This window comes from Phaenicophaeus curvirostris, chromosome 1 (genome assembly GCF_032191515.1).
Source record: "Phaenicophaeus curvirostris isolate KB17595 chromosome 1, BPBGC_Pcur_1.0, whole genome shotgun sequence".
Lineage (NCBI taxonomy): Eukaryota > Metazoa > Chordata > Aves > Cuculiformes > Cuculidae > Phaenicophaeus > Phaenicophaeus curvirostris.
The window spans coordinates 204533949-204549280 of record NC_091392.1 but is presented as its reverse complement, the minus strand read 5'-3'; the positions used below and the strand labels follow the sequence as shown (position 1 = coordinate 204549280).

The following is a 15332-nucleotide window of genomic DNA, read 5'->3' as shown; positions in this document are numbered from 1 at the left end:
TGATTCATAAGTAAGCAGTGAAGCACAGAGAAGTGTAGAATAGTTATTTACTACAGTATGTCCAAGAAGGCGGTCATTTTTAAAATGATGCATATTTAATAATTTGTTAAAGAAAGTTCCTGTTCTTGTCTTAATTATAAATAATGTGTAAAATCTCAGAAACTGCTTTTGAAAATTGTACTGTTACTGATCCTTAGTAGTCCAAGGCCATGTTCCAGAACTGTATCTATAATAAAATAAAACCAAAATACAATAATCGGTAAGAGGCAAAAATGATGTGTATGGTACAGTATGCACTTTCAAATGAAGTGTTTATTCAAAGAAATAACTTAAGCCTCACATGTTATTTTCACCTGTTATTTAAGTATCAGAAACTCAGTCTGGATCTTTTAAATTAACAGCAATGCCTACCACAAGTACAATTACTGTTTTCATAAGGATCAAGCAGAGTCTTGTCTGATGTAAATTAATTTCTGGATTTCAAAGCTTTTAAAGAGCTTTATGTAGATGCAGTTTTGTATCAGTGCTAAAATGTCCCCTAAAGAGAGCTAGATGTGTCACTGTTTAATTCTCTACTTAGTGGAAGTAATGTTTTGTAGTAAGGAAGGAATGACATCCTGATATGTTGGCAGTAATATTATTTATGCTGACCAGGAAAATTAGGAACTTAAAATACATTTTATAGATCCAGATAGGTCAATCTCTGTGAGAAGTATGTAAACAACTGGCATTTAATTTTAGCTAAATATTGTTATTTATTTCTATTGCGAATGTGTTTATGTGTAGCTCCCAGGGTATGGTTTCCGGCGTTAACTGTGTTGCTTCTGTTTCCCCAGGACAAGACGAGTGCCTTGAGTCTCAGCAACGTTGCTGGAGTCTTCTACATTCTGGTTGGAGGCTTGGGCTTGGCAATGCTGGTGGCTTTGATAGAGTTCTGTTACAAGTCCAGGGCAGAGGCGAAACGAATGAAGGTGGCAAAGAGTGCACAGACTTTTAACCCAACTTCCTCGCAGAATACCCAGAATTTAGCAACTTATAGAGAAGGTTACAACGTATATGGAACCGAAAGTATTAAAATTTAGGGGTAGGACTTAGGGCCTACTACAGTGAGTGGGTGATGCATCTCGTAACGCAGTGTTGTGACATGTCTGTCTAGTGGTGCTTGCTTCTGAACAGAGCTTTATATTTTGGAAACCTTCAATGCAAAGTGGTTCAGTTTTTTTGGCTGCAGATGTACAGTATACTATTCTATGTTGCTAATAGACATCTGCATTGCAAGGAATTTTTAACATAAAAAATACATTTTTAACAACTCAATGTTGTCAAATCAGTTGGGAGATGACAACTATTTGAAATAACAAAATATATATTTAGAGGGCCAATGATTAAATACTTGATTGGCCAGTCTGTTTTCCTAAAGGTTTGCACTCTACTAGTACAAATTGCTGTAAGCCTTTACTATTTGTTGTTGGCCCTAACTGGGACTTTGTTATAATCAAGATTTAGAATAGGAAACATCACTGAACCATAGTTAACCTAATGGAAGACAAGGCACTGTTACAAGAAGTCTAAATGTTGTTTTACCTTCTTGCCCTTCTCCCCACCTATTCCTTCACCTTCCCTTTGGTACGTGTTTTATGCTAAATGTGTGGCATTTTTTTCACAATATCCTGCTTCAGGTCAACGTTTTCCCACTATAATAACCACAAAAAGTCACTAATCAATGAATAGACCTAGATAATCATCCTCAGCTTTCAGTAATGCACCCCCTTACCTAGCTCGGGACTAGTGTATTTGAGATGTTCACGCAGTGATGTCTAAGACTGAACTGCTGATGTTGCCAAGCTGTATTCTGCATAGTTCCCCTGAGTAGGCATGCAGGGATGGTTTACTAATGCACTTGTTCTCATCTGTGCAGTGAGTATGTTGCCAGCTAATCATTAGTCAAATCAACTCTCTGACCTTTGGAAATGACACATAGCAGCAAATTGAGCTTCTAAATATAACTTTTACATAGCTTCCAACCTATACTGGCTGCTTTGTAAGTGAAAGTGCAGCTAGGACCCCGAACTTTCATGCTACCTAGAGCTCCCTTGCCCTTTCAAATAGCAAGCCACGTGTCTCCCTTGTTAACAAAAAGCTTGAGCTGCATTTTCCTGAAATCACTGAGCCATCCCTTAATGGAAGTAAGAAACAAAAATCTACGGATAAGAGATGAAGAATGTAATTTTTATGTTGCCACCTAGAAAAAAAAAATTGGAGGAAACAACTGGAGATACAATTATTATTTTTTATTTATTATTTATATAGCGCTGGAGTACACGGCGCTGTACAATAGGTGAAGTGCGCCAAACACATAACAGGTCCCTGTCCCGAGGAGCTTACAGTCTAAAGGCACAACCAGTGCAATACCGAACCATACAGTACAGAGCAAACACAGAGTGAGCAGAGAATGGTGTTTGAGCATGATAGCTGGAGCGCTGCAAGGAATAGGTGGGTTCTCGGTGGGGCGAGGGAGGGGGCTTGGCGTGCGCTGGCTGAGAAACTATCCCAAACATATGGTCACTGTGTAGTTTTCTTTTGCTCCCGTTTGTACAAGAAGCCATGACCTTGGGTATATTTTAATTTTAACAGAGCTGCCCAATTTCCCCAATGTAAAAAAAAAAAAACCAAACAAACAAGACTTAGCTGTGCACTTTGCTCACTAGTGAAAATGTGAGGCATAGTAGGTGTCAGGGGGACTCCAAGAATATAGGACAGTTATCATTACTGTCAACTGGGAATCGGAATTTCCAGATGCTAATATTAACCTCCCAAGTTCACTGCCTGCTGTCAGCAATAAGAGTCTTAAAAAGAAATAATGTTGTGCAAGTAATTGTGCAAAATACAAATGAATATATCTTTTCCTTTACATTTTTTAGTGATGTGACCATGAGTGAGAGAGTCACCAGGCTGGTATAGAAATAAGAATCCCAGAAAATACATTCCTTATCAAGTTCACAGGGTGCAATAAATCCAAAACATAGTCTTAAAGAAAATAAAAGAAAAAGCAAAACTTTCATTGAAACACTAACCTAAGCTAAACTGGCATAACTTGGCAATCCCAAGGTCCCACTCAGCTCTGTGATTCCAAAAACAAACACTATGATTAACTTACGGAATTTATTTTAGCCTCACTGTTCTCTTGAAATAAAAATGAATGCTAACTGAGGTTTATATTTTAAAGAAAGACCATAAGTACCTTTTTCTAAAGTCTGAATTTTTGTGGGACTTGCTGTAACTCAGAGATGAATTCTTATAGGAAAAAAAAAAGATCAAAAATTCCCATATTGTATTTTATTTTATTAAAAAATCATGTTTGGGTCAGTCAAAACTTCTGATAATCTCTTAAAAACACTTTAGGGTGCAAACATTTTAAAATTCACAAAAAATTAGAAATAACTAGGATATTGAGCAAATACTTGGAGACTTCTGAAAGTCTTCATTCTACTTATTTGCTGTAATATTTACCTGAGAGATTTCTGCATGGAAGACTGCCAAGGTCCAGTTGTCCAGTTGTCCTGGTAACACCTGGCCATCCCTAGCCATGCAGGGAACAAGGAGTTACCTGGGTGCTGTGCTCTGCCATCTGCTCATACACGTGCTAGTCATAAAGCCCTGGCAGCAGTACAGAGACCACAACCTGGTTACTCATGTTTCTGCAGGCATATGCCTGCCGTGTGCATTTTAAAACCTTTGATATGTTTATTTATCCAAGGAGTAAAGGGATCGTATTAGGACTAAAACTGACTAATATGGAAGGATGTTTGGAGGTTCTAACCTGCATGAGTAACCAACACACTGACTTTTTAAGCTAACATCAAATAGTTTTAATAGTATGTGTTTTAAACTAATGCAAAACAGTTTAAATACCCACTTGACAATTAATATCCATTACCATGTTTTTTCTTTCAATTTAATCCAGTCAAAAGTGAGTCGCCTCAGGGAAATTCACCTGCCTATGAGGCAGCAGAAAATGAAGATGTAGGACTAGTCTGTGTGACAAAAAGACCAGTCTGTATTTGTGGAATAAAGACATTCAGAAGGGATGACGGGCTATTGCATCTGCTCAAGGCACGGAAGGAGGTTTGCTTTAAGGAGGGAACAATCCCTTCTTCTTCCCCTGGGCGGCAGTTTTCCACTGTTCTGTATCAGGAGTAAGCCCTTAGTACACCAGCTGAACTGATGCCATGAGAAGAGTGTGGAGCCTAAGATCCTTCTCTGCAGCTGCTCTAGGGAAAAGCCCTACGGAGTTCCTCACCCCAAACCAAGAGGCTTTCCATGGGATTGTCCCAGTATCCAGCCAGCCAGCCCCACTACCTCTCCACAGCCGTCTCGTTGGTCCATGAAGCTCATGAATCAGCTTCCAGTTCAGCTGCCTTCTCTTGCTCTCCCATCCAACGCTGTTGTTTCTAATTACTGAAATTAATTACAAAGCTACAAAAAGCAATGAAAAATTAAAAAAAAAAAAGTGAAGTGCTACAGGGTGGCTCAGTAAATGTCTACTGAACTTATCTGGCCTTGAATACTTCCAATTTCATGTTCAAGATAGAAAAATTGATTGAAAGTTCATCTTAAATATTTGTGCCAAAGGCAATTCCACATGACCCAGGTACTAGAGGAGCCTGAAAAACAAAATAACCCCCACCGGCTAGAATATTTGTATTACATAGACTGAGGACATCAGTTTCCTAAATTGCCATTTCCCAGTAGGATTGGGGCAGTCAGTGTTTTCATGTGTCTAATTCCACAACTAATTAAGTCAAAACTAATGACAAATTTGAAAATACATTGTCACTATTAACTACATATGCTTACCGCACAGAGACTTTCACAATTTGGGTCACAGTAATTACCAAGACTTTTCCCTCTCATCCTAGCCTCTCCTGAAACTGTTTCTGCAGCCAGGCCATAAATCTGAAATGGTAGCATCACAGTTAAACCAGAGTATTAGTCTGGCCTATGTCCTATAGCAGAGTTTAAAATATAACACAGAAGCTTACCTGTTTACTTGCCTTTATGGCACTTTCCCAAGTACAAGTTTCACCTGCTCCTTCTGGCTTTGTAAATTGTCTAGTTTGTTTCCGTGGTGCGTTGCTGAGCTGTTGTCAGTCTCTGCTATGAGAAGAGAGGAGTTGTTTTATTGCAGCTTGTTCTGTTATTCTGTGGAAGGCTGCTGAGAATTGTTTGTTATTCTCATCTGAATTTTTTTTTAACGTGGATTCCTTTTTACTGTCTTTCTGTCCTGAGTGTGTTGTCAATGGCTAGAAAGTTATATAGACCGAGTTACAAAACCACAGTTATGCATAGCTTGTATATCCCATGCAAATCTGAGTTCTCAGATTTCCCAGTGGCAAGCCCTGAATGGCCATGAGCAGACAGATGGTCAAAGCGATGGAGAGATGCTGACACATAATGTCTCTCCAGGAAATGTAGCACATCTGGTATTAGCTGTCCTTTTTCCATCCAAGTTTGCATTCTAATCTGGTTTGGACTCTGATCCCTCCCCAACACTAAAGTACCTTTGTTTATTTCTTGCCATTGACCAAAACATGTCCTGTGCATTTCTGCAGTTACCAGTGCTCGACATACGTTTGCAGTGGGACTCCGGACATGCACTGTGTGGATCTACACCACGTTGTGTCTGTGCTTTGCAAATGCATAGCTGTTTATTTGCTGCTGGGGAGTAGCTGAGGGTTCTTTTACTGTATGGGCCCAGGTCCCCGATCCTTCATTTCCTCTCTCTGGTTAGTTCTAGCTGTTGAATTAGGTCAAGATAAGTTTGGTAACAGTCACACTGCAAGAGTACTGTGGCAGCATAGAAATGTCTCAAAGGGTGATTCTGGACATTGCAATTAATGATTATCAAAGCCATAGTTTTCAGTGTAAGGGGAATGCCATAATGCCCTCTGTAAGCTTAGACCTTTTCCTGAATATAGCTGCTTGTGAGGGCTGAGGTTTTTAGGGTAATTGCTTTGAAAAATTGCTTTTTTATCCAAGCTCTGGCTGTGCCACAACAGCTGTACTTTGGAGAAATCTTTGTTGAAGGAGCTACTGATAGCAATGCAAAATTAAACCGGTGTGTTTTCATTCGTAGAAGTGCACCCAGAATCAGTGGAAATGTTCGTGAGTTTTAAGGAATCTCCCTCTATATATACACATTTCATATATAAAATTAATTTCAACGTATCAAACACCAGCTCAGGATTTCACTGCTACCTCAGGAGAAATCAGGCTCAGAGGGACAAAGTTCTAAATGCAGAATTAAGTAATAAGGCAAATAAAACTACTTTATTATGCTTGTCATCCCTTTGCTCCTATGTGAATGCACCCTCCTGTTTTTTCAATTGGTGTTTCAGATTGCATCCCTGCACAGTAGTTACGTGAGTTAGTTGCATAGACTATAGCTTCTGCTGCTAGAAATCAGATTTCCCCACTAATTAATATTTTAATATGGTATCTTTGAAAACTCTTTCAATGTAGCCTAGTTTGAGTACCTGATGTTCCAGGTGTCCTTGCTGCATTGATTGACCTTAGACACCTCCCCTAGTTGTAGTCATCTCGAAATCATTGTCTAAACTAGTAATCCTGGCTTTTTCTATCATCACACCAGAGAGTTCATTTAGATTAGGTTACTGATTTTTGGATAACTAAAGTCAGATGCCTTAAGTACTGTTTCTTTTTCTTAACAAATACAAGTTTTCTGTATGGGCCATTTAGTCTCTATACAAGATATTTTGTTCCAATTTACCTGGAAGTAAAGATTTTGAGGGAAAAAAATAATTAAAACCTTCTTGTGGAAAACTGAGATATAATATAGAAAACTATAGAAAACTGCATTTTCTCTTCAGTAAACTACATTTCCTTGGAAAGTTCTCACCTTCTCTAATTGTTGGAAATTCATATATGAAAAGAGGTTTGAGGACAGTTCACAGATTTACTGATACTGAATAAGTGCATTGTAAAAATAAGTAATAATTTCTTTAGATCTGATCTGTGGAATTACCACAAAGATAGCTGATGCAGCTATTGCAATTGATAAACAATATTCAGTAGTTATATCTTATCTTGACATTCCTAAGTGAAGGTCTAAGCCTAGAAACACCTGCACATGACTTTATTCACAGATGCTTTATTCACAGGTTCATAAAAGGTCTTAATTAATTCTCATTTCACTGTATATAAATACAGTTTGAAGCAGTTTAGATGAAGGTATTCCCTCTTCTGTTAATTTCTTGATCAAATTTGAATTTTATATATAAATTAATAATGATTCTTTGTAATTAAATTTACCTCCAGAATAAATGCTATGTATTATATTTATGATTATTACTATATTTAATGTTAACATGAAAAAATGCAGATGTCTAACATTTAATATTTTGGTGTTTGCTGTGTCATGGTTTTTTGAAGGACAGAAACATTGTAACACTTTCCTCTTTCTCCTTTTTTTTTTCAAACCTAGCTTACCTTTTCTGAAGCCATAAGAAACAAAGCCAGATTATCCATCACTGGGAGCGTGGGAGAAAACGGACGCGTATTGACTCCCGACTGCCCGAAGGCCATGCATACTGGAACTGCAATTAGACAAAGTTCAGGATTGGCTGTAATTGCATCGGACCTACCATAAAAACCAAAAAAATAATTGAGTGCCTTAATCAAACTGTGTTGGTGACTGATGGGAACACAGCACAGACTGTAACGACATGGGAGTGTCATTGATGAACTAATAATTTGGCTGAGAAAGGGAAGTACGTCCAAATGCGCCAGACATCATCAGCAACAATGTGTGCATGAGCTCAGCTCGGAAACCCAAACTCAGATTTTATATCAGGAAAATTCATAATTTAGTTTTGTTGGGGGGAGGGGGTTGGGAAGGGTGTATTAACAGCAACAAATTTCACTTGAGTGGACTTAAAACTAATAAGACTTGCCAATTTAGCGCATTAAACTGTGAAGAACATGCTCAGAAAGGACAACATTTTGGTCTTTGTCTTGACAGAGAGAAAAATAGCTATAGAAGTCAATGAACATGCTAACCTGTGTCTCCAGAACATCAATATATACAGTGGAAGAATACTCAGCTATTCAGCTGTAGAAATGAATCACTAAACTGTGATAAGAAAATAATAAATATGTAAATCCTGTGAAAAATAAAGAAATTATTTACATTTTCTTTGAAAAAAGAGGAATATTGAAACATGCTTGCTTTTTAACTGATGTAAATTCGGTAGAGGACAACACAATTCTTTTTTCTAACCATCTTAGGGAACAACTCATTGCAATAATTGATATAAAAATGGCATCACTGTAATAAAATTCAGAGACTTTTTTTTATAAAAGCTGTTGGTCATCCTCTTGTTTGCTGTTACCTTCATTCTGTTCCATCATTTCGTGTTCCACAGATTTGCATCTGTCTAATACAAGAAACAAAATGGTAAAATGTTTAGAGTATGTCATCAGTCTGCAGTGTAGAAACAAAAGAGACTACGGGTCATTCATGTTACAGATATTATTTATAATCTTGTTCTGTGTAAGAAACTGTGTTTTTTGTACCCACCAAAAAGAATAAAACAACAAACGTTCTTATAATATCGACAGAGCTTGAATTGTTTTCTGATCATTAAGGATGTCACCTGCAAAATAGAGTAAGGTGGTTCATTCAATGATACTGAATAACTTCATCTTAAAGTAGACATTAAAATGTCAAACTACTGATTCACAGCAGCAAAAGCCTATAGCTTTCCACTGAATATTATCTAGGCCGAGGGAAACTAGTGCTTCTACAGAGCTTGACAGTGCAGGCAAAGGTGAAAATATAATGTTGCTTACCCCTAAAACACAATGGCTAAAAGTTGTGCTGGGGTCTTAAAGACACATAACACTACGATGAATCACTATGGCTAAACTTACATTATACCCTTGTTTTGGTGGCATATTTAGCTCATTCATGAGTTACTGTGAAATGTTTTAGGTTTCTGTGGCTGGGAGAATGAGGTGTCTGTTTTTTCTCCTGTTTGAGTAAAGCTGTGAGCAACCTCTCAGTATTCTTTTTACAGCTGAACTTAAAAATCAACTTCTGTTTGTCAATTGTGTTTTTTTAAAGAAGAAAACAAACAAACAAAAGAAACAAAAAGGTCTGTCTTGATTTACATATGAATATATTAGATAACAGATTAGTAACGTATTAGATTAGTAAGATATTGGAGACTGAACAGAGTGTGAAGGATGCTGTCTATTTTGTTCTGCTGTGTATATCTGTTTTTCCAGGAGCTCATCTTCATCCTTTCCTTGTTCAGGACTGTGAGCATTGCCAGTGCTGTGCTGGGATATTTTACTGTCTTCCAATGTTACTCCTATTGCGTGCTCCCCTGTCTCTTTAATGCGTTACATTTATATTTCAGCTTCCGTAAACAGTCCATCACTGCAGTTAGGAATGTCACTGCACGGAGCCCATTCTTAGGTGCCTAACTTGGGTTTCCACTTGGCAACAAGACCCGCAAGTTCTTTGAGATGTCTTGTCCAGTGTCAGCAACTACTGAGGATCCCCACCAAGAGGATTCACAATTGAGCAGCGTGAGCAATGCAGCTGCCAAGCAGCAAAGCCATGGACTGGTGTGACCCACCGAGGTTGTACAGCCAGCAGTCGTGGTGGGGGATTGTCACATCCTCTCACCATTCCAAGCCTTGTCCTTGGCAAGGGAACATTTTGCTTCAAGGAAATCTTGATCAGATGAGGTGAAAATGACACCATGACTTTGCCTGATTGATAATCACTCAGCCTGTCCTGTTCCAAATCACTTTAAATCCAAAATCACAGAGGCAGTAAATTCAGCCCAGCTGGTTTAAGGAAAGACTCCCCTTTTAATTAAAGAATCATAGAACCATTAGGTTGGAAAAGACCTTTGAGATCATTAAGTCCAACCATACCTGTCCACTAATGTAAAGCCTGACTATGCTTCTTTCTTTGCCTTAAACATTTTGTCTGAAGGCCGGCCATTTGTGTGATTCTTTTGTGGCACCAGCAACCAATAGTGGAGGTGGTGCAGTAGCAGACCTCCACAAACTTGGGATATCACCTGAGGGCCTCGTCTGTAGCACCAGGTTCAACAGAGAGGAGGTCTAGATCAGGCTGCCAAAGACTCCATGCAGCCTGGCCTTGAACAACCCCAGGAATGAGGCACCCACAGCTTCCCTGGGCAACCTGTGCCAGAGCCTCATAAGTCTCATTGTGAAGAAATTCCTCCTTGTGTCTAGCCTAAATCTGCCCCTCTAAAATTTATACCCATGCCCCCTCACCAAAGCACTACAAGGCTTTGTGAACAGTCCCTCCCCAGCTTTCTTGTAGCCCCTTTCAGGTGCCGGAAAGTCACCAGATCTCCTTGGAGCCTTTTCTTCTCCAGGCTGTAAAAGCCCAACTCCCTCAGCCTCTCCTCATACAGGAGGTGCTCCCACCCTCTCATCATCTCTGTAGCCCTCCTCTGGACCTGTTCCCACAGTTCCATATCCTTTTTATGGTAAGGATTCCAGAATTGGACACAATATTCCAGATAGGATCTCACAAGAGAGGAATAGGGGGGCAAAATCATAGAATAGAGTCATAGAATCACCAGGTTGGAAAAGACTTCTTGGATCATCGAGTGCAACCATTCCTGTCTGCCACTAAACTCTGTCCCTCAGCACCTCATCTACCCATCTTTTAAATACCTCCAGGGAAGGTGACTTAACCACCTCCCTGGGCAGCCTGTTCCAGTGCCCAATGACTCTTTCCATGAAAAATTTCTTTCTGATATCCTGCTGCAGCTTGAGGCCATTCCCTCTTGCCCTATCACCTGTCACTTGGGAGGAGAGGCCAGCACCCTCCTCTCCACAACCTCCTTTCAGGTAGTTGCAGAGAGCAATAAGATCTCCCCTCAGCCTCCTCTTCTCTAGACTAAACAACCCCAGTTCCCTCAGCCGCTCCTCATAAGGCCTGTTCTCCAGCCCCTTCACCAGCTTCGTCGCTCTTCTCTGGACACACTCCAAAGCCTCAACATTCTTCTTGTAGCGAAGGTCCCAGAACAGTATTTGAGGTGCAGTCTCACCAGTGCCGAGTACAGGGGGAGAATAACCTCCCTGGACCTGCTGGTCACACCGTTTCTGACACAAGCCAAGATGCCATTGGCCTTCTTGGCCACCTGGGCCACTGCTGGCTCATGTTCAGTGCCTGTCAATCAACACCCCCAGGTCCCTCTCCTCCAGGCAGCTTTCTAGACAGACTTCTCCTAGTCTGTAGCTGCACAGGGTTGTTGTGCCCCAAGTACAGGACCCGGCATTTGGCCTTGTTGAACCTCAGCCCACTGGTCTCAGCCTGTGGTCCAGTCTGTTCAGATCCCTTTGCAGAGCCTCCCTACCCTCCAGCAAACTGACAGTTCCTCCCATTTTAGTGTCGTCTGCAAACTTGCTAAGGGTGCACTCAATGCTTTCCTCCAGGTCATTGACAAAGATGTTGAAAAGTCAATAAAGATATTGAACAGATATTGAATCACCTCACTCAACCTGCTGGCCACATTTCTTTTGATGCAGCCCAGGATACGGTTGGCCTTCTGAGCTGTGAGCGCATATTGCCAGCTCCTATTGAGCTTCTCATCGACCAGCACCCCCAAGTCTGTCTCTGTAGAGCTGCTCTCAATAACATCCCCCATCCTGTATTGAAATTGGGGATTGCCCCAACCCAGGTGAAGGACCTTAAGCTTGGTCTTGTTGAACCTCATGAGGTTCACACACGCTCACTTCTCCAGCCTGTCTAAGTCCCTCTGGATGACATCTCGTCCTTCTGGTGTGGCAACTGCACCACTCAGCTTGGTGTCATCTGCAAACTTGCTGAGTGTGCACTCAATCTCGCTGTCAATATCATTGATGAAGATATTAAACAGCACTGGTCCCAGTATGGACCCCTGAGGGATTCCACTTGTCGTGGATCTCCATCTGGACTTTGAGCCACTGACCACTACTCGCTGAAGACAACCCTCCAACCAGTTTCTTATCCACCAAACAGTCCACCCATACAATCCATACCTCACCACTTTAGAGAGAAGGATGTTTTGGGGGAACTGTGTCAAAGGCTTTACTGAAGTCCAGATAAATCACATCCATTGGTTTACCCGTGTCCACTGCTGCAGTCACTCCATCATAGAAAGCCACGAAGCTGGTCGTACAAGATTTACACCTGGTGACACCATGCTGGCTGCCAATAATCACCTACATGTCTCCCACATGCTTTAGCCTAGCTTCTTGGAGGATCTGTTCCATGATCTTCCTAGGCACACGGGTAAGGCTGACAGGTTGGTACTTTCAAAGTGGAATATTTTTCTTTAAGCTATAGTACAGTTAAGTTCCATCTAGCATTTGTGGTTTTAGAAAGTCAGAGAGAATATCGTTGTGATTATATGTTTTCTTTCTCTGAGACCCGGTTTGCCTTCAAATGGTGTTTGTCAGACACTGTCCTTTCTTTGAAGATGGTCACACCTTGTGTTCATTGTGCTCTGTGCTGAACAGACATCTCTGCTTCTGTAATCACCTCTGTCTGGAGTTGTCATCTCTTTCAAAGCCAAGGCCAAGCAGAGAGCTGGAGCCAGCTCCAAATCAGCAAGAGTTCTGACTGTTGCAAACTTTCCTAACATTAAAATGAGGCCTTGGAAAGGAAAAGAATCTGCATAAGACTTCTGGGGAAATGTCTACACCTGTGTGGAAGAGAGAAATCTCTTCTGTCCCCAGGTTTCTCGTTCACGTGATGGATGGAGATCACTCCTACATGTTCCCCAGGCTGACCAAGGACGCTCGCTACCTAAAACTCCAAAATGAGTCTGAGAGAGTTTTATTTGCCAGCATTTTCAACATCACAAGGAGCAGACAAAGGGGGTTCAGGGAGCTGGGAGACGGGAACGGTAGGGAGCTGAAGATCAGGGGCAGCATCACAATCTCCAGCAGGAGGTCAGGGAGCACCAGAGCTGTGTTGCCCTTCCCAGTGCTGTGGCTGGACCACCACCAGCCCTTCCCGCAGGCACCTGCTGCTGGAGACCCATCTGCGGTGGGGTCCCTGTGCCTGGAGCAGCAGGGATGTTCCTGCCTGGGTCCCTGGTGGTCATCCTGCTGAGATCCACACAGGTGCTCTGGCCTGACTCCATAGAGCTGCTTGTTTCTCTCTCCATGGAACTACTCTCTGCTGCCATGGCTGTGTCTTTGTCCTTCAACTCATCCACATCCTTCTCCATGCTTGAACGGTGTTGAGGGCTGCTGTGAGGCATCTCAATGTCCCCAAGGCTCTGTGCCCTGTCCTTGCCATCCACACGGACCTGATCAAGATCTGTTTGTGGTGGCAGCTCCAGAGGGGAGGGCTTGACAAGGGACGGACCCTGCTCAGCCATCAGGCCCCTCCAGAGTCTTGGGGGTAGAGGTAGGTTTCATGTAGATGATCACTGTCAAAACCACCTTCCTGACAGGACGGTGGCATGGCATGGAATTATGGATGACCAGCAGAGACGAGCTGCTACCTGACAGAAAGGACTGGGAGACGTCCACAAGGTTCTGGGACACTGACAGGCTGTGGGAGAAAAAGCAGGCAGAGACGTGTCTACAGCAATCCTTCACGCAGCCGCAGAGTTTGTTGCAGCCCGCCTGCAAGCACCATCCTATCAAGCACGAATCCAGTTCTGCTTTGACACTCACGGTGGCCATGGATCCCATCTGCTGAGAATCCATCTCTGCTGAGGTGCCCAGGCCTGAAGCAGCAGAGATCCTCCTGCTGGCACCCATGAAGTTGCTTCCTGCCAGCTCCATGGGGCTCCTCCTGACAAGACCCTCATACCCAGCAGTGCCCAACCCCATGGGGCTTCTCTCAAATACCAGGGCCATGTCACTGCGCGTGTCCCAATCTCCAGCCATGTCCACAAACCCGTCCGTTCAGAGAGCGAGGAAGCCAGGAGCTATCCCCATGGCCACAGAGTTCTGTGCCTCGTCCTTACCATCCCCCAGGAGGGCGGACATGGACAAGGCTGCTGATGGTAACACACAGAAAGGAAGATTTATAAAGCTGGTGAAGGGGCTGGAGAACAGGCCTTATGAGGAACGGCTGAGAGAGCTGGGGTTCTCCCATCTCTCCCAAGTGACAGGTGACAAGACAAGAGGGAATGGCCTCAAGCTCTACCAGGGAAGGTTGAGGCTTAACATCAGGAAATAATTTTTCATGGAAAGGGTCATTGGCTGCCCAGGGAGGTGGTTGAGTCACCTTCCCTGGAGGTGTTTAAAAGACGGGTGGATGAGATGCTGAGGGGCATGGTTTAGTGATTGATAGGAAGGGTTGGACTTGATGATCCAGTGGGTCTCTTCCAACCTAGTGATTCTGTGATTCAAAGAAAGAACAATGATAAACACCATTTGAAAACAAACCTGCTCTCAGAGAAAGAAAACATATATTCACAGGGACATTCTGTCTGATTTTCTAAAACCACAAGTGCTTAGATGGAACTTAACCGTATTACAGCTTAAAGAAAAATATTCCACTTTTAAATATTCTACATCCTGTATCACCTGCACTACCCTTCCCTGATCCCAGACCCCCCTTCTCTTCTCCCTGCCCCTTCTCCTTTGCTGCTTACCCCTCTTCCACCTCCCTGACTTCCCCCCTCCAACTCCTATTCCTCCCCTCTCACGTTTCCCTGAACACTCTTTCCCCTCTCCCAGTCCCCCATGTCCCTGCTCCCCCCTCATCCAGCTCCCTGACTCCTCTCCTTTGTCCCTGACCCCCCGGTTCCCTGCTGGCCTCCCTCTCCAGCTCTCTGAGCCCTCATCTCCCAACTCTCTCCTCTCCCAGTTCCCTGATCTCCTTCCCCACTCCCAGCTTCCCTCTCCCTGCTCCCTCCTCATCCAGCTCCCTGACCCCCTTTCCCTCCTTCCAGACCCCACCCCCCCACGCACCCCAGCTCTCCTTTCCTACTCTTGCTTCTCCTGATCCCCCTCCTCCCTCCATCAGCCTCGTCTGACCCTCCCCTTTACCCCCTCCCCTTCTCCTTTATTCCCTTTATCCCCTTTATCTCCTTCATCCCCTCCCCTGGCCCCGCCCCCAGGGCAGCGCGCGCCAAGCCCGGGAAGGGGGGGGGGGGGGGGTGGGGCGGAGCGAGCGCGCGCGGAGCCTCCTGAGGGGAAAAGCGCGGGAAGAGCCGCGAGGCTGGGGAGGCGAAAGGTCCTCCATTTGCTCTCAGTTTCGCTGAAAAAAAGGACTCGCTTTCCGCGTTTCAGCATTCTCTTTCCCCTGT

At 43.0% G+C, this 15332-nt stretch overlaps 1 protein-coding gene across 8 annotated transcripts in view; it reads left to right on the top strand.

The window, feature by feature from the left end:
• GRIA4 (glutamate ionotropic receptor AMPA type subunit 4) overlaps positions 1-8891 on the top strand; it is a 239829-nt gene extending 230938 nt beyond the window's left edge. For 2 of the 8 annotated variants that reach the window (XM_069883475.1, XM_069883476.1), the window contains exons 15-16: positions 837-971; positions 7505-8891. In XM_069883475.1, the coding sequence (XP_069739576.1) occupies positions 837-971; positions 7505-7669 (300 nt within the window). In that variant the 3' untranslated portion in view covers positions 7670-8891. Of the gene's footprint in view, positions 1-836; positions 1107-2310; positions 2494-7504 lie in introns of those variants that run through there. The other 6 variants (XM_069883480.1, XM_069883479.1, XM_069883478.1 and 3 more) reach the window with 5 other exon arrangements.
• The last annotated feature ends 6441 nt before the right edge of the window (positions 8892-15332 follow it).